Source organism: Phacochoerus africanus, chromosome 11 (assembly GCF_016906955.1).
Source record: "Phacochoerus africanus isolate WHEZ1 chromosome 11, ROS_Pafr_v1, whole genome shotgun sequence".
Lineage (NCBI taxonomy): Eukaryota > Metazoa > Chordata > Mammalia > Artiodactyla > Suidae > Phacochoerus > Phacochoerus africanus.
In genome coordinates this window covers 102,506,194-102,525,017 of record NC_062554.1, presented here as the reverse complement: position 1 = coordinate 102,525,017, position 18,824 = coordinate 102,506,194, and the positions used below count along the sequence as shown (strand labels likewise).

Here is an 18,824-nt window from a genome sequence, read left to right as displayed (position 1 = left end):
CCATTAGTTTTTTTTTTTTTTTTTGGCCTCTTGGCAGATGCAGCAAACACAACATTTCTTTATAGTCATCTTCCGCTCTTTATATTTAGTTACGGATCAGTGTTGAGCCTAAAAGATTATTATAGATCAGTCATTAAAAACTATGTTGAAAATTCATGTCAGTAGTTATTTACTAAGAAAATGTCTAAATCGGATACATCTTCCCACTTACAAATAGATTACTATCCAAAAGTTCATCTGCAAGTTGGAACTTTAAACTCATTTTTGTATGGAGAAACAATTGGTAGCTAGGTTCCCAGACAGACTGAAAAGGCAAATTTCTGATTCCAGAAATACCATGCTAGGCAATGTCATGGAAAAACAAAACAAAGCAAAAATGGAACATACTATTGTGGTCTGAGTCACTCTTTAAGAAGTCATAAAGTATATGAAAACACAGACCATGTCTGGGACAGATCTATGAAGCCCCGAGACAGACAGGCCTGGCTCTGAACACAGTGTTCCTCTGAGGTTTTGGGCAGAGCAGCTGCAGGGAGAAGCACAGGAGAGATTTCTCCTCCAGCGGCAATGCCATGGGGGTAGATAGAGCAAGGGGAGTTTCCATGGGGCTCAGGGGCTGGATGTTACCTTGCTCCCTGGAGAGAAGGGTGTTGACAGGTGTGTGTGCATTCTGGAAATTAGGTATGGATGGAGCAATATTGCTAGAGTATTGCCAGTGTTATTACATCGAATCGTGAGTGCATCCGGGTACATCACAGACCACATCCAAATAAGTCTGGCGACTGGAAATGGGGACAGCCCACACAAAAACATCTCAGAACAAATGTCACCAGGACCATAGCGCGGCTCTCTGATAATCACCGTGTCATAACCCCGGGAGTAACTCTCTGTGAAGCTGAGTATCTGGAGTTTGGCTTCACATCTGGTCCTTCTTTTCAACTGTGCCAGAGAACACAGACCAATATAGTAAAACACTGATGAACAATTGACTCAACTAACAGAATCTTTGATTAGACTACCTTCTGTTCTTATGCTGTTTCTTAAAAAATGGCACTTGCTAAGAGTGCACACTAATATGAGGGGTTTACTTGAGGAATTTTCACAGGGCGTCCTCGTTAATTCAGCTTCATCTCTGTTGCCTCCTCCATCTACCTAACAGGTCAAAGTGGAGCACTGAGACATGCATTACTCAAACTTCAACGTCTGAGTTTTAGAAAGATTTTTCAACAGCTAATGGCGGAATAAAAAGAAAAGTTTCATTAACACTGAGGTAAACAAAAAACTCAATTACCTAGCACTGTTCACTCAAAGATTCCTTTCAATCACAATGGTCCTGCATCTTGTGCAGGGGTCGGGGTGGGGAAGGGAGCTACTTCAGTAAAACATAAACCGATTTTCAGAAAACCAAGTGAATACCCATCTATTGATAAGTGAAAGAGATCATTTTCAAAATTCTGAAATTTAATATTGGGGATAAAAATAATATACTTTTTAGGCCCATATTAGGATTTTTTCTCTTTTTTGAGGGGACATCAACTTAAGATGGGTGATCTGTAAACTCAATTCCAATCTTTTTTTTTTTTTTTTTTTGGCTACGCCCTCATCATGTGGCAGTTTCTGGGCCAGGGATGGAATCTGTGCCACAGCAGCGACCTAAGCCGCTGCAGTGACAACATCGGATCCTTAACCCGAGATGCCACAGAACTCCTCAATTCCAAGCTTAATGAGCTGGATGCAACACCTCTGTGCAGCTCGGGTGATGACCATTTCCTTCATACCTTGGTGCTTCCATTTCCCGTGAGCAACACGTGGAACAGGTCTGCAATGTAGGTGCTCAGCATGTGCTGGTGGTCATTGGTAACTGTCATGTTTGTCAACAGCCTCAGTCCAGCCAGCTGCACGGCCGAGTTCAGGGGACCAGACATGACGTCCTCGCAGACTTGATTAACGTACACCTAAAGGCGGGGGGGGGGGGGGGGGGGGGAAGCAAGTGTCTTTATTTATTTATTTATTTTTAAGTGAGTGCCTTAGAATCTCCCCAATTTTTCCACTGAACCGTAACTTTTCTGCACAGGGGAGCAGGGTGACTGTTTAGGCTGAGATCAGCTCCTCAGGAAAGATGGCAGCCCTCAAACTTGGGTGACTTTCTTTTTAAGCTTAAGGTCCCTTGTTAATGGTAGGCCCTGTGCTGAGAATTTTGCAGGTGAACCTCACTTTGTCCCTAGGCCAACTCTAATGGGGCTGTATTGTTAGGACCATTTTACAGACAGCGGCTGTAAACTCTTGAAGGAGCTTGGATCCCCTGTCCAGTGTAACTAGCTGGTGGAGCCATGTCCAACCCCAGAGAGCACCTCTCAACACCACTGGGGGGCCTTCTCACTTGCTGGCGGCTCCCAACTGCGCCTCCCCTTCTGTGTCTGGGCACGCCAGGAGGAGGTGGAAGCCCAAAGACCTGAGGGGCCGTTGGTACCATGGTAAGTTCCTGGACAGTGGGATCCAGGGGCTACATCCTGTTACAAGTAAACAATGGAGGGAGGGGGGGAAGGCAAAGTGAAAGAGAGCTTTTCTTTACAGTTCTTTCTTTCAAAAGTACGCAGAGGCAAAACTCTCTTTGGCCCAAGGTGCCTCTTCATTGAGGTTTCTGCACACGACCTTCTCCTTCATGATACTGTAAACCACCACTGGCGAAGAGTAAGGCCAGTCGTGTTCCTATTTTACACGTGATAGATCAAAAGTAAACCCAGGATGATGGAAAGTTCTCTAAAACTATACTGTCTGGCTGTGATCTTTCTGGCTTGAAAAATGATGTCTCTCAAGTAATTGGTATTCACCTAAGTCTGAACGCCACCGAAAGTTCTAACTGGTAAGAAAAATTCCCTAATATAAAATGCTAAGGAATTTTCAAATTGTCCTATAGGCCAGTACTACCTTTAGAAAATATCCAAATGTACCTATGTTACTACAGAAACGAAAATGATGGCAATAAAGCAAAGAGATTAAATTTTTAATCTGATTTCAAGATCCAAATGATAGTTACAGATCAGTCTGGCTCTCCTGGGTCACAATTTCATCCATCCTTTCAAAAATGCCATTTGCAGAGTTCCCATTGTGGCTCAGTGGGTTAAGAACCTGACTAGCGGAGTTCCCGTTGTGGCACAGTGGGAACAAATCTAACTAGTATCCATGAAGATGTGGGTTTGATCCCTGGCCTCGCTCAGTGGGTTAAGGATCCAGTGTTGTGAGCTGTGGTGTAGGCTGCAGATGCGATTTGGATCTGGCGTTGCTGTGGTTATGTGGGCTGGCAGCTGCAGCTCTGATTGAACCCCTCGCCTGGGAACTTCCATATGTTGCAGGTGTGACCCTAAGAAGAAACATAAATGAATAAATAAATAAGAATGGCATTTCCTTTATAAAACATATATTTTCATAGGATGTTGCTGTCTTTCCAAGCATTTCCTAAAATGTGCTGAACATTTACATCCATATTATCTCTGAATCTTTTCTCCATTTCAGTTCTAGCAACAAGATTACCAAATAGGCCAGCTCAGTTATGGCTGGGGCTGTGCCCACCTCACCCTGCTCCCTTCTCTTGGGATACCCTCTTTGCCCGACCCTGCCTGTAGAAACCTTAGACACTCCTAGGTGCCATCTTGGTCTCTACCGTTTATAGAAGCTTCTGAATGAGATTCCCCCCCACCTTCTGTGTATTCAATGATGTTTTACTTTTATTTTTCCTTAAAGTAATTCATGTTCTGCTTCAATTATAACTATTTGTGGACTTGCCTTATCCTTCCTTCTAGCTGTCATAAAACAAGAGCTAATCCTGTTCACTTCTAAACTCTGTAACACACAGCAGGAGCTCAAGAAATGTTGAATTAACATGATTTCCTAATTTATTGTGTCTCTCTGCTGATGCTATCTGGTTTTGGCCTGGTTCCTTTATCACATGTGTATTAAACTGAATCCCAGATTCAAAAGTCCACTGCACCCCTTATTGGCTGGTTCATGTCCTTTCTTCCTCTGCGTACTCTCCATAAAAAATGAGCAGAGGACCTGAACAGACATTTTTCCAAAGACATACAAATGGTCAAGAGGTTCAGGAAAAGATGCTCAACCTCACTAATCATCAGGGAACTGCAAGCCCAAACTACAGTAAAATATCACCTCATAACTATTAGAATGCTTATTATCAAAAAGATAAGAACGGAGTTCTTTTGAGGTGAAGCAGGTTAAGGAACTGGAGTTGCCACTGTAGCAGCTAGGGTCACTGCTGTGGTGTGGGTTTGATCCCTGGCCCAGGAACCTCTGCATGCTATGGGCATGGCCACCAAAAAAAAAAAAAAAGTGTAGGCGAGGATGCAGAGAAAAAGGAACCCTTGTGGACTGTTGCTTGGTGCAGCCACTATGGAAACAGTAAGGATAGTCTTCAAAAAATTAAAAATAAAACTACCATATGATCCGGCAATCTCGCTTCTGGGTATATATCCAAAGGAAACAAAATCACTATCTCGAAGAGATGTCTAAACCCCCATGTTCATTGCACCATAGGCCACAATGGCCAAGGCATAGAAATAACCTACGTGTTGATCAGTGGATAAATGGATAAAGGAAGTGTGGTCTGTATATACAATGGAATATTAACCAGCCATAAAAAAAAGAAATCTTGCCATTTGTGAAAAATGGATGGACCTTGAGCGCATAATACTAAGTGAAGTAAGTCAGACAGAGAAGACAAATACTGAATGATCTCACTTATATGTGGAATCTGAAAAAGCCAAACTTATTCAAAGAGTAGTTGAATGGTTGGGTGAAGGGAAATGGGGAGGGCACAAGCCTAAAAGTTATAAAATGAGTAAGTTCGGGGGTCTGATGTACCGCAGGGAGACTAGAGCTTACAAGACTGCATTGTATACTTGCATGTCGCTGAGAAAGTAGCTCTCAAATGTTCTCACCACACACACGCACGCACGCACGCGCTCTAGTGGTAATCACTTTACAGTATATACATGTATCAAGTCATCATGTTGTACACCTTAAACTTATACAATATTTCTGTCAACTATATCTTGATAAAGCTGGAAAAAATAAAAGTAATTCTTGGCTATAAAGTGATAAAGCATGGTCTACTAAAACTTCATTACTTACCTTTTATTTTTCTCTCTCATATACAGAAAATGTTACGTATTTGTGATTTTAGGTAACTTACCTTTATCTTGATTTGATTTTCAACATTCACACTCAGGTTATTCAGTGCATTTAAAGCTTTCTCTTTAATACTCTGGTTGGGATTATTGATTTGGCTTCCGACAATTGTAATACCACCCAATTCACGAATAATGACCTAAAGGGGGGAATAAAACCAGGACCGTGACTTTAATATGCATCCCTTTTCAATATATTCTTTGCATCTACAAATACAAATACAAATTAATGATTCTTTGGAAATACCATTCCCGTATACAATATGTAATTCCTAATTTTTAAAAAAGTTTACTATCTTTAATTTTATAGGCAAAGAAATCAACTGAAAGTAAATTAAGATGTGTAATATTTAAACTATTGCGTGGAGACATACAATGAAGATTTGCAGAGCTACCACAATGATCTCAAAGCAATTTACAAATAAAATTTAGTTTGAAATAAGTTACACAATATCTCTTACACAGGCCAATTTGCAAATGCATTCATATTCAGAATACTACGGTAGTGTGCTCTATGAATACTTTGGAACACTAATCCCTTATGATGTTCATAGATGCTTCATTAAAAAAAGGGGAGGTTTGGGAGTTCCTGCTGTAGCACAGTGGCTTAAGAATCTACTCCCTGGCTCAGTGCAATGGGTTAGGAATCTGGTGTTGCTGCAACTGTGGCGCAGGTTGCCACTGTGGCTTGGGTTCAGTTCCTGGCCCAGGAGCTTCCATAGGTCATGGGTGCAGCCCTATTAAAAAAGGGGGGGGCGGTTTCGTGGATAATTAGGTTTGAGAAACTCTGGGTATAACAAGAGTAAACAGGTCTCTTTATTGTGATGTATTCCTATGTTCATGTGCACTGGAATCTCTAAGAGAGGAGTATTGAATGTAGTATCTCTATAAACTATATCCAAAAACAAGGTCATTTTTTCAGTTGGGGAAGGCAGGGTATACACCTGTTAACATCTTAAAGAATTAAAGTTCCACACAGTTTGGAAATGGTGTCCAAATTTTTAAAGGAAAAATAAGCTGGAGAGTTCTCACAATAAATTGCAACACTGTAAGACTATGTGCCTTGGTCCCGACACTGAAAGAGGTATTAACTGCTTCATTTCTCAACCGGAAAAATAAGCTGGAAAATGACTCATGTGGGGCCAAAACATGCCATTCTATCAGAAAAAGAAAAAGCTTTCCATCTGCAATTCCAGCTTCTTCCCAAGGATTTGTGGTTACTAGATGATGGCCCTTTAAAAAACAAAAGCAGGAGTTCCCGTCGTGGCACAGTGGTTAACAAATCCGACTAGGAACCACGAGGTTGCGGGTTCGGTCCCCGCCCTTGCTCAGTGGGTTAAGGATCCCACGTTGCCGTGAGCTGTGGTGTAGGTCGCAGACGCGGCTCGGATCCCGTGTTGCTGTGGCTCTGGTGTAGGCCAGTGGCTACAGCTCCGATTCGACCCCTAGCCTGGGAACCTCCATATGCCGAGGGAGCAGCCCAAGAAATGGCAAAAAGACAAAAAAAATAAAAAAATAAAAAACCAAAGCAAAAACAAAAACCCCTGTATTGTTAAAGCAGATGAAGGCACTATAATTGATGACGAGGGGCTGCAACTCCCATTACCCAAGAAAGTACTTGTTTATCAGTGGCTACTGACCCACACTGACTACAGTTTGTTTCAGAGGCATATAAAACTACAGCATCAGAAATGCCCGTAATAGAGGCATGCGAATAAGCTAGGCACCATCTGCTGTTTTTGTCTGCCTGGCACCCATCTTTGTACTGGGGCAGACACGGCACCTCCTCTATCCTTCACAGTCCCCCATGGGGCTTGCTGGTCAATCATGTTCCCCCATCCCTGCTGTTTTTGGCTGTAGGATGTGTAGGTAAGCCAGGCCTTGCTCATCGCAGTCCAGGGTGCCTTGGCCCAGAAATAGATCCAAAGGCTTGGCACTTGATCCTAGCAGCGCCAACTCTACCTTTTAGATCAGGAGCCACAATGATGAAGTCTTATGAGGCCAGTGACTTTCTTTTCCAACTCTATGAAGACAATGTCTTTGTGGCCAGGGAGACAAAGATCAATACAGAAAAAGAAGCGGGGGCAAGCAAAGCCAAAAAGAGAGAGCGAGAAGTCTGACAGTGCTTTCTGTAACCTTGAACTCTATTCAGATCTGTGTCTGAAGCCAATGCTATCCCTGGATGTCCAAGTTAAAGGAGCTCAATGTCTTCCCTTTTTGGTTTAAAAATAATTTCAGCTGGGCTCTGTCATTTGCAACTGAAATGTGAGTAAGGCACAAATATTCCTTATATCTCACTATAAATCTGAAAGCATAACAGTAAAACTTACAAGTAATTTAGCTCTCATGACAATGTTGACGAAGGGGGTTAGCTGAAAATAATGACACAAATGGTTTTACTCTTTCTCCATGTTGGGGACGGGTGGGAAGGACACAGAGCATGTTTACAGAGATCTGTGTATGTCAGAGTGTGGTCTAGGGACCACCTGCATCAGAACAATCCTCATACGCCCTGTGTATCATACAAAGCATGCACTTAAATGTTAGATGCTTTTGTGGCTCTACTGCAACACTGATGAATTTTAAATAATTTAAAAGGCCATGCAATGCTAAGCCTTGATTAGAGAGACTTACTACAAATGTGATGTCAGGGAGCAACTTCATAGGGATCTGGGATCCGATGACTAATCCTCTTACTATTTATTAGCCTACGCTCTTCAGAAGTCGACAGTTGTTCTACTCTAGGATCCACAGCCACACTACACAGGCTCTGGGAGGTTAAGTACCTTATCGGGGTCACAATGAGTGCTTGTGCTTGTGAATGGCAGGAGACTAGGGTACTCACTTGGTTGGCTGAAAAGGCTGCATTGTTGCCTAGAGTGACCAAAGCTTTTTCGATGATGACAGGATCTTCAGTTGACTCAAGCAGGTATAGGAGTTTCTGAAGTTGCTCAGCATTTAGGATATCATCATATGAGCCATTGGTTAAGTCTTCTGCATAAAAATAAAGTTGTTTAAAATTCATCTAAAGTTCGAATGAGACAAATTTTTTTAGGGACAATACTGAATGCATATTCTGATGCCAGGCGCAGTTTTAAGCACTTTATAGGCCTTATCTCATTTAATCTTCAAGTAACCCTTAGCTAATGCTAGCATAATTCTCAATTTACAAACTGAATACTAAGGCTTATAGATATTAAGAAATGAGCCAACGGTCACCACTCTCTCTCTTTTAGTAAGGTGCTGCATGCCAACAGCATTTTCTGTTTATTCTTTCTAAAAATCAGCTACAGGAATTCCCTGTGTGGCTCAGTGATAACAAACCTGACTAGTATCCATGAGGGCGCAGGTTTGATCCCTGGCCTCGATCAGTGGGTTAAGGATCTGATGTTGTGTGAGCTGCAGTGTAGGTTAGAGATGTGGCTTGGACATGGTGTTGTGGCTGTAGCGTGGGCTGGCAGCTGCAGCTCTGATTCGACCCCTAGCCTGGGAACTTCCATATGCCATGGGTGCGGCCCTAAAAATAAAATAAAATAATAAAACAAAACAAAATAAAATAAAAAAACAAGTGCATCCATCCAGTAGAACACTTCCCTACAGGCATAGCTTCATTAAGAAATGGTGTTTACATTACGGAGAACTCTTCTGATCACAGGTTTAAGAGCACCCGAGGCCACAGGAAAAACTCTGGGAGTGACACAATCATGCAGCTAGTGAGTCACTTTTGTTTGGTTTGTATGAACAAGGCATGATGACAGAGATGCTAGAGTAACAGTCCACCCAGGGGTGATGACAAAAGCTGTCATTCTGAGAAAAGGCAGAGCAGTCAAACGCTGGTTCTGCTCAGGGACTTTTAACATATATAGCTCTAGCTTTTAATAAAAAAAAATCCTCTTTATAGAAATCACCACAGGAAAACAGAAACCATTTTTATAACACTATCATTGTGTTATAAACATAGAACATGATTCCTCCAGAATGAATCCATGATTGAAGGTCAGACAGTGCAAGTACGCAGAAAGGGTGGGAGACGGGGGGTGGGCAGTTTACAACAATAGGTGTTATATGATGTCACATAGGTGCCTTTTTTAGAATGTCTCTCAAATTACTGCAAGTTGTTATCTTTTGATGCTGAGATGATAAATAACTTCTACCCTCTGCTAATGAGTACTTAACTGATTTTTTTTTACAATAAACATGTGTTATAATAAAATATTAAAATAATTGAGTATATTGCTTAAAGAGAAATCACAGACAAACAGGAGGGAAATAAACAAGCTTAGATTACAGGAGCCAATAAGTGATATTCCCAAAGAAGCCAAATAAGAAATCAGCTATTAGGTTGAAAAAATGCTCAACATCACTAATTATTAGAGAAATGCAAACCAATACTACTATGAGATACCATCTCACACCAGTCAGAATGGCCATGATTAACAAGTCAACAAATAACAAATGCTGGAGAGGGTGTGGACAAAAGGGAACCCTCCTGTACTGTTGGTGGGAATGTAAATTGGTACAACCACTATGGAAGATGGTATGGAGGTACCTTAGAAAACGAAATATAGAGCTACCGTATGACGCAGCAATCCCACTCTTGTGCATATAACTGGACAAAACTTTCCTTGAAAAAGATACATGCACCTATATGTTCACTGCAGCACTATTCAAGACAGCCAAGACATGGAAACAACCTAAATGTCCATTGACACATGAATGAAGATGTAGAATATATATATATATATATATATATATATACACACACACACACACATATACACACAATGGAATACTACTCAGCCATAAAAAAGAACAAAATAATACCATTTGCAGCAACATGGATGGAACTAGAGACTCATACCAAGTAAGTCAGAAAGAGAAATACAAATACCATTTGATGTCACTTATATCTGGAATCTAATACATGGCATAAATGAAACTTTCCACAGAAAAGAATCTCATGGACTTGGAGAACAGACTTGTGGTTGCCAAGGGGAGGTCACTTTGCTGTACAGTAGAAATTGACAGAACACTGTAAATCAACTGTAATGGAAAAAATAAAAATCATTAAAAAAAAAAAAGAAATCACCTATTAGGAAAACTTAAAAGCCAAAAGCCTGCAGATTCTCACACCCAAGTTTTATAATCTGAACCTCTGGACCCTGCTTTTTTAGGTGTGCTTTATTTACACCTCATAATAGTATTTTACCCACAGAATACTTGAAAAGGGTAAGTGAAAGAATGACAAAAACACAGATTTTTAGAATGGAAAGACTTTTCAGGGTTCATCTAAACTTCTCATTTTGCACACAAGGAAAGCGACACCAGGATCATTTAAGGGTTTGCCTCAAGTCACACAGGAGTTAGTAGCAGAGACCAGAGAAATGAAAATACAAAGCTGCAGGCAATCACAACTTCTTCTGGGATCTCAATTTTCTCATCTGTAAAATCAGTTTGATCAAAGACTATAACTGGTTCCAAAAGCTCCTATACAGCTCTGAAGTTGTGAAATTTTACACATATATAGATGGCAGAAATATGAAAAATTTAACTCATCTATACTTCCAAAATATTTCAAAATCCTGTAACTTCCTTATACATTTTCCCGCAAAGCCATTTAAAAAGTTTTACAGATATATAAGTTTATTTATAAAGAGCCAAGAAAATTTTATAGGGAAAAGTATTAAATCATAGAATTTTCAGCTGAAGACAGAAGGTACAATGTGGTAGCTTAAAGTAAGCCAAGGTTAAGTCTAATTCAAATTCCAGCTAAGCTTCTTACCAAGCTGAGAGACTTAACCTCTCCAAGACTCAGTTTCTTCATCTATTAAATGGAAGTAGTGCCTACATTAAAGCATTTTTATGTCTTTGGATATATATCCAAGGGTGGACTTGCTGGATCAAAAAGTAGTCCCGTTCTTAGTTTTATGAGGAACCTCCATACTGTTTTCCATAGTGGCTGCACCAATTTACATTCCCACCAACCAGGAACAAGGGTTCCCTTTTCTCTACATACTCACCAACATTTGGTATGTGTGGTCTTTTTGATGACAGCCATTCTGACAGGTGTGAGGTGATAGCTCATTGCAGTTTTTTTGCATTCCTCTAATGATTAGCAATGCTGAGAACCTTTTCATGTGCCTGTTGGAAAAATATCTGTTCAGATCTGCCCATTTTTTAAGCAGGTTGTTTTCTTTTGGTATTGAGTTGTATGAGATGTTTATATATTTTGGATATTAACCCCTTGCGGATAGAATCATTTGCAAATATTTTCTCCCATCCTGTAGGGTGTCTTTTTGTTTTGCCAATGGTTTCCTTTGCTGTGCAAAAGCTTTTCAGTTTAATTGGGTTCCTATATGTTTATTTTTAATTTTGTTTTGTTTGTCTTAGGAAACATCCAAAAATATATTGCTACGATTCCTCTCAGAGTGTTCTGCCTAAGTTTTCTCCTAGGAGTCCACACTTTCCAGTCTTACATTTAGTCTTTATTCCATTTTGAGTTTACTTTTGTATGTGGTTTGGAGAAAATGTTCTCATTTCATGTTTTTACATGTAACTGTCCAGTTTTCCAAGCACCACTTATTGAAGAGAATGTCTTTCTCCATTGTATATTCTTGCCTCCTTTGCTGTAGATTAACTGACCTTAAGTGTTTGGATTTATTTCTGAATTATGTATTCTCTTCCACTAATCTCTGCATCTGGTTTTGTGCTGGTACCATCCTGTTTTCATTACTGTAGCTTTGTAGTATAATCTGAAGCCAGGTGCACGATTCCTCCAGCTCTGTTCTTCTTTCCCAAGACTGTTTTGGTTATCAGGATTTTCTGTGTTTCCATATGAATTTTAAAATTGTTCTAGTTCTTGAAAAATGCCACTGGTATTTTGATAGGAATTACACCACTATTGTGGTGGTCTGGTAGGTATGACTGCCCCGGTCTAGTTAGTTGCCAGGCCCTGCCTCGTGCAGAGGCTGCCAGCTACTGGTTGGCTGGGCTGGTTCACAAGACAGCTGGCTGCAAAAACCTGGGGGATCCCAGGACTAGTGCTGGCTCACTGGTGGACACAGCTGGGTTCTGGGATGGGTGAGTGCAGGGCTGGGGTTTCCAGATCTAGTGTCAGTCTCCTGGTAGATGGAGCTGATTCCTGAGAAGTCCAAGGTATTTTGGGGCTAGTTTTGGCCTTCTGGTGGGTGAGGCTAGGATCCATGGGAGTCCTGAGTCTGACATCAGCCAGCTGGTGGACGGAGTCAGAGCCCAACTGCCAGCTCACTTATGAATAGAGCTGGGTCCTAGGGTCTCTGGCTTACAGGGTCTTGGGGGTCCCAAAGCTGGTGTTTGCCCACTGGTACGTGTCTGCTTGAGTTTTTAATAAAAATCATGTATTACTTTTTCGGTAAAGAAACATAATAAAAGTCTAAAAGGTATAGAGGGTGGTGATGATCAAATACCCCACTTTTCAACTGATTAGTTTTTGAACTGCTATTACACAGGTGAGGCAGTCAAGCCTGAGTGTCCCAGTTCTCCTCTTAGCTTTATACCAATAAGATTGGGAAAGAATTTTAGGCTCGGGAGTTCACCATCTCCTTGAATAAGGTGAGGAGAAATTACAATTCTCAAAGGAAAGGAAAAGTGACTACCAAATAATATTATAGCAAGATAAACTTCAAAATAATTGTCATGGTACAGAATCATTTCAGCCAGGAACATACCATATTTCCGTTTATGGAGTCTATGTCCTTCACAAAAATTATCTTCATATAGGCTTCTTGCTAGATGTATACCTAGTTTTTAAAATTTTTATAGCTATCATAAATGAAATCTTTTCAATTAAATTCTGAATTGGTTATTAACTGTATGCAAAAAGCTACTGATTTGGGCATATTTATCTTGAATTCAAATTACATTACTGCACTCTTATTGCTTCTAAAGTTATCTAGTTGATTCTCTTGGGTTTTTCCAAACAAATCATTGTATCAGTTACAAATTATACTTTTGCCTCCTTTCTAATATTTATGTAATTTTTCTTATCAAGCTAGCAAAGATTCCAGGACAGTAACAGCTGTGATATCAGGTATTGATATCTCTTGTTCTTGAGCTTATTAAGGATGCTAATAGTGTTTCACCATTAAATATAATGTTGCTTTTGGTTTATGATGGATGTTCTTCACCAACTTAAGAACATTTCCTTGTATTTATTCCTAATTTGCTGCAAGTGTTTATCGGAAATGATGATACTCAAATGTCTTTGAAATTGAGGTCACTATGTGTTTTTGCTTTTAATCTATTAATGCAAAAAGTTACATCAATATATTTCCCAATTTGAATCTTCCCTCCATGACCATTTGTTCTTGGTATATTATTACCTTTTTTTTTGGTCTCTGGTCTTTTGAGGGCCACACCTGCGGCATATGGAGATTCCCCAGGCCAGGGGTCTAATCAGAGCTGCAGCTGTCAGCCTACAGCACAGCCACCACAATGCCAGCTCTGAGCCGTGTCTGGGACCTACACCACAGCTCACAGCAATGCTGAATCCTTAACCCACTGAATGAGGCCAGGGATTGAATCCGCAACCTCATGGTTGCTAGTCAGATTTGTTTCCGCTGCACCATGATGGGAACTCTGGTATATTATTTAATTGCCTAATGGATGTGAGTTGTTAACATTTGATTTAGTATTTTTATATCTGTATTCATAATTTAGACAGATTTACAGACTTTTCATACTATTCTTCTCAGGTGTGGTATCAGGTTGTTGAATGAATAGGGAGTATTTCTTTCTTTCAAGCTCTCAAACAGTGTTGACAGTACAGGAATTACAAATTTCTTAAAGTTTAAGACAAAGAAAAGACTAGCAGTTCTTATTCAAAATGGTCACAGAGGAAGATCCTGTGACTCCTACGCCGACACACCAGATCCACAACTAAATATGGAACAATTCCCTCTGAATAAACTGAGGGAATTGTAACTGAGTGACTCCTACACCCTGGACAAAGGAGAAAACGACCCACTTTGAAGTGGGTAGGAGAGGCTGAGACACAATTTCACCATCAACCCCACCCCTGGGGTAGTGATATACAAACTGGGAGGGTCTTGCTGACAAGGACCAGCTTCTCCCGGAAGACCAAAAAGTTAAGGAGTCCACATCCTGTGCCGCAACATTTAAGATTTACACTTGAGAAATGTGTCCCCACGACATCTAGCTTTAAAAGTTAACAGGACTTGCACTCACAAGACCCACAAGTTCCCCTGGCTCTGGTGGCCAGTGGGGCTTGTGTTCATGGATTCAATAAGACAGTAGCAAACAAGGAAATAGTACTGAACTGGCTGTCATTCCACAGCTTAGGAAAGAAGGAACAGACAGAAACACCCATCTCCTGGTCTTTCCCTGAGAGAGAGAGATTTGCATACTTCAAAGCTGCTACCTTAGGGTCTGGCTTCCAATCAATCTGCATCTAGGGGCTGACTGAGAACCTCCCCTTTGGGACACTGATAGCTCTTGGCACACCCTCAAATCTTGGGCGCTATTAAGAATAAAGTAGGCTGTTTGGACCATCTTAAAGTTTTGAGAAACAACTAAGAGCTGCGGCAGGATTGAATGATGAGGCCCATCTTCTATACAAGACCAGTCCTTCAAGACTGGGAGAGGGGGCTGTTTCACCTAATGCAACACAGATTAAACAAAATGAAGAAACAGGAATATGCTCCAAAGGAAAGAACGAGATAAGACCTCAGGGAGGAAGAAAAAAAAAACTTAATGAAATGCAGATAAGTAACTCACCTGATAAAGAGTAATGCTCACAAAGATGCCCACCAAATTCAGGAGAATAATGAACACAGTGAGACAAGAGTGCTAATTAGTAACAGGAAGACACATGAAAGTATAAACCTCACTGGTAAAGATAAATAGTTAAATTCAGAATAACTCAATGTTATAACGGTGGTGGGTGACTCACGAATGCAGTACGGAGGTTAAAAAAAAGGAGTAAAAATAACTATAGCTACAGTAATTTGTTAAGGGATACACGAGATGAAAAGATGTAAATTGTGGCATCACAAACAAAAAAATGGGGACGGGGTCAAGATGGTGAAGTAGCAGGACCTGGGCTCACCTCTTCCCACAGATACATCAAGGGCACGTCTACTAATGGAACAATTCTCACAGAACACCTACTAAATGCCAGCAGAAGACCTCAAACACCTGAAAGGACAAGAAGTATCTCCATGTGACTGGGTAGGATGAACGAAAAAAAAAAAAAAATGAAGAGAAGAAGCAAGATAGGACCTGCACCCCTACGAGGGAGCTGAAGGAGAGGAGAGGTTTCTGTACCACGAGGGTCCCCTCACCAGTGGGGAGATCAGCCCGACAGAAAAGGAGCTTCGGAGACTTGGAGGAGAGCACGACAGCCAGTCTGTGGCAGGAAGGACCCAGAGTGAGACCTACAGAGGGTCCAGGCCACTGCCCTGCACACCCCAGTCTGAGATGCATGCCCACTGGTATGGGTGGGGACCGGGTGCTAGAGTGTGGGGTTTGGAGAACAGACCCAGAGAGAAAACTCCTGATGGCTGCAAAAAGACAGAGTGACAGGGCAGGAGAATGGATACCGCAGCTGGGAATGTTCACGAAGGAAGCCAGAGCCGCCAGAGAAGTAAGGTGTCATTGCTGAGTGGCAGGCCAAGGGTGGAGCCGCCATCGCAGCCTCTTTTCCCATGTGTCTGCCTCTGCCTCTGCAGGTTCTAGGAGAGGCTGCTGCCTGGACAGGCACGTACACGCCTGTTCCCCGCCCACACCACCCCACCGTCCCAGCTGCCACCCTGGCCTGACTCCCACCTGAGTGGGTTATGCATGCTCCCTGGCTGCCCTCCTCCAGCCCCCTGGCATCTTCCCATGTGGGCAGGCTCGTGCACACTGGCTGCCTCAGGACTAAATGTCCCTGGGTTGCCCACATACAGAGATGGGGCTGAAATCACAGCTGATCCCCAGGGACCATGCAACTTAGGAAAAAGAGGTAAAACTGTTCCTTGCAGCTGGGCAACATGTGGGTTTATACCTCAGCTGCCAGCTTGGTAAATTCTGTACCTGTGGATCATCTGAATTGCCAAGTGCTCTCGCAACTGGGACAGGTCTGGCTTTAGTAGCTGTGGGCTTTGTGGGTGTGTACACACAGAGGCTGGGCCAGACCATGGTCTGAGATGCCTCTATAGCTCCCACAGTGGGTCCAGGTGCATGACTACTGCAGTCCTTGGGCTTGACTTCAGTGGATATGGATTGGTGGCTTAGTGATACCAGGGCCAACTGCTGGCATACTCATGGTTGAGGTGGGGCTGAGAGCAGTGCCAACTGCCCACACAATGAATGAAAGGTGACATAACAGAGCACATGCAGAGGTGAACAGCTCCAGTGGAGGAATACTCAGTGGCTCCTCCTAGTGGGAGTACTGCATCCCACCTACTTCACACCACAAACCAGGAACACAGCTAAGAAAAGATCTGGGGGCTTCTAGGCTTCCACTTCAATAACCAGAGAGCATGCCTGCCCTTGACAGGGCAGTATAACCATAGAGCAAAGAGGAGGCCTCATTCAAAATCCAGTGCAGGCTGTGGTCACAACATCAGTTACACCTCTTATCAAGGGGACAATGGCCAACATACACTGAGAAAAGAGGTGGCAGGCATCCATACTAAAAACAGCCCTCACACCAAAAAATATTAAACCCACAGAGGCTACAAAGGCATATTCCCACATAAAAATAGTCTTTTAAGACAGTCTAAGGGTCTGGTATTGGGAGGAGGAACCACCAGAGCTTTGGCTCTACAGAACTGGGGGAGCCAGAGACTCCACTTTTGGAGGGTGCACACAAGGTTTCATGTGCATGAGACCCAGTACAAAGCAATAACTACATAGGAGAGTGGGTGAGACCTACCTATAGGTCTTGTAGGATCTTTTGGGTGGGGGGCAGCGGGGAGGTCAGCTATGGCTCATGGCAGGGACATGAACACTGGTTGTGGAGGCCCCAGGGAATAGTGATTGGCCTGAGCTCTCCTGGAGGTTACCATTTTGGCAACAAGTCCCAACAACAGACTACAGTCTCCAGTGCTAGACAACTCCGGCTAAACAACCAGAAGAATAGCAACACATCATCTGCCTAAAGTCATACTGAGCTCACATACATCTTTAAACATACCTCTTGATATGGTGCTGCCTACCAGAGGGGCAAGATGCAGCTGCCCACTGGTGGGCAGTCCCTCCCACCAGCAACCCTGCACAAGCCTCTGAACTAACCTCACCCACTAGGGGTCAGACACCAGAAACAAGAGGAACTATGATCTTGCACCCTACAGAAAGGAGACCACGAACACAAAAAGTTAGACGAAATGAGATGACAGAAATATGTTTCAGATCAAAAAACAAGATAAAAAACCACGAAAACTAAATGAAGTGGAGATAGGCAATCTACCTGAAAAAGAATTCAGAGTGATGACAGGAAGGATGACTGAAGATCTCAGAAAAAGAATGGAAGTGAGAAGACTTAAAGAGCAAACAAAGCTCAAGAATACAGTAACTAATAACACAAGCACATGGAGGATAAACAATATGTTACCAAACAATCAATGGATCACTGAAGAAATCAAAGGGGAAACAGAAAAATACCTGGAGACAAATGACAGTGAAAACACGACAATCCAAAAACAATGGAACACACATAAGCTGTTCTAAGAGGGACATTTATAGCATACAATCTTAGGAAATAAGAAGAATCTCAAATAAACAACTTAACCTTACATCTAAAGCAACTAGAGAAAGAAGAACAAACAAAATGCAAAATTAGGAGAAGGAACAAAATCATAAAGATCATAGCAGAAATAAATGACAGTGATGAAGAAAACAATAGAACAGATCAATGAAACTAAAAGTTGGTTCTTTGAAAAAATAAAATTGATAAACCTTTAGCGAGACTCATCAAGGAAAAAAAAAGGGAGGGGGCTCAAATGAATAAAATTAGAAATGAAAAAGGAGAAGTTATAATTGACATCATGGAAATACAAAGAATTAGAAGTTAATACAAGCAGTGATATGCCAATAAAATGGACAACCTAGAAGAAATGGACAAATTCTTAGAAAGGTACAACCTTCCAAGACTGAACCAGGAAGAAATAGAAAATATGAACAGGTGTTCCCACTGTGGCACAGTGGGTTAAGAGTCTAACTGCTGCAGCTCAGGCTGTTGCAAAGGTACAGGTTTGCTCCCTCGCTTGCTGCAGTGGGATAAAGGGTCTATCATGGCCGCAGCTGTGGCTCAGATTTGATTCCTGGCCCAGGAACTTTCGTGTGCTGCAGCTGTGGCCATAAAATAAAAGTTTTTTTTTTTTTTTTTTTTTTTCAGGGCTGCAGTATATGGAAGTTCCCAGGCTAGGTGTTGAATGGGAGCTGCAGCCTCCATCCTATGCCACAGTCACAGCCAGGATCTGAGCCATGTCTGTGAACTACACCACAGCTCACGGCAATGCCAGATCCCTAACCCACTGAGAGAGGCCAGGGACCAAACCTACATCCTCATGGATGCTAGTCAGATTCATTTCTGCTGTGCTACAATGGGGACCATAGAAGTTTTAAAAATTAAAAACAACA

At 41.9% G+C, this 18,824-nt stretch overlaps 1 protein-coding gene across 1 annotated transcript in view; it reads right to left on the bottom strand.

The window, feature by feature from the left end:
• The window catches only part of ARMC10 (armadillo repeat containing 10), a 30,591-nt gene that overhangs the window by 3,578 nt on the left and 8,189 nt on the right, over positions 1 to 18,824 (bottom strand). The window contains exons 2-4 of the mRNA XM_047754184.1: positions 8,047 to 8,195; positions 5,207 to 5,341; positions 1,779 to 1,955 (exon numbers count right to left, since the gene is read on the bottom strand). Of these exons, the coding sequence (XP_047610140.1) occupies positions 1,779 to 1,955; positions 5,207 to 5,341; positions 8,047 to 8,195 (461 nt within the window). The remainder of the gene's footprint in view (positions 1 to 1,778; positions 1,956 to 5,206; positions 5,342 to 8,046; positions 8,196 to 18,824) is intronic.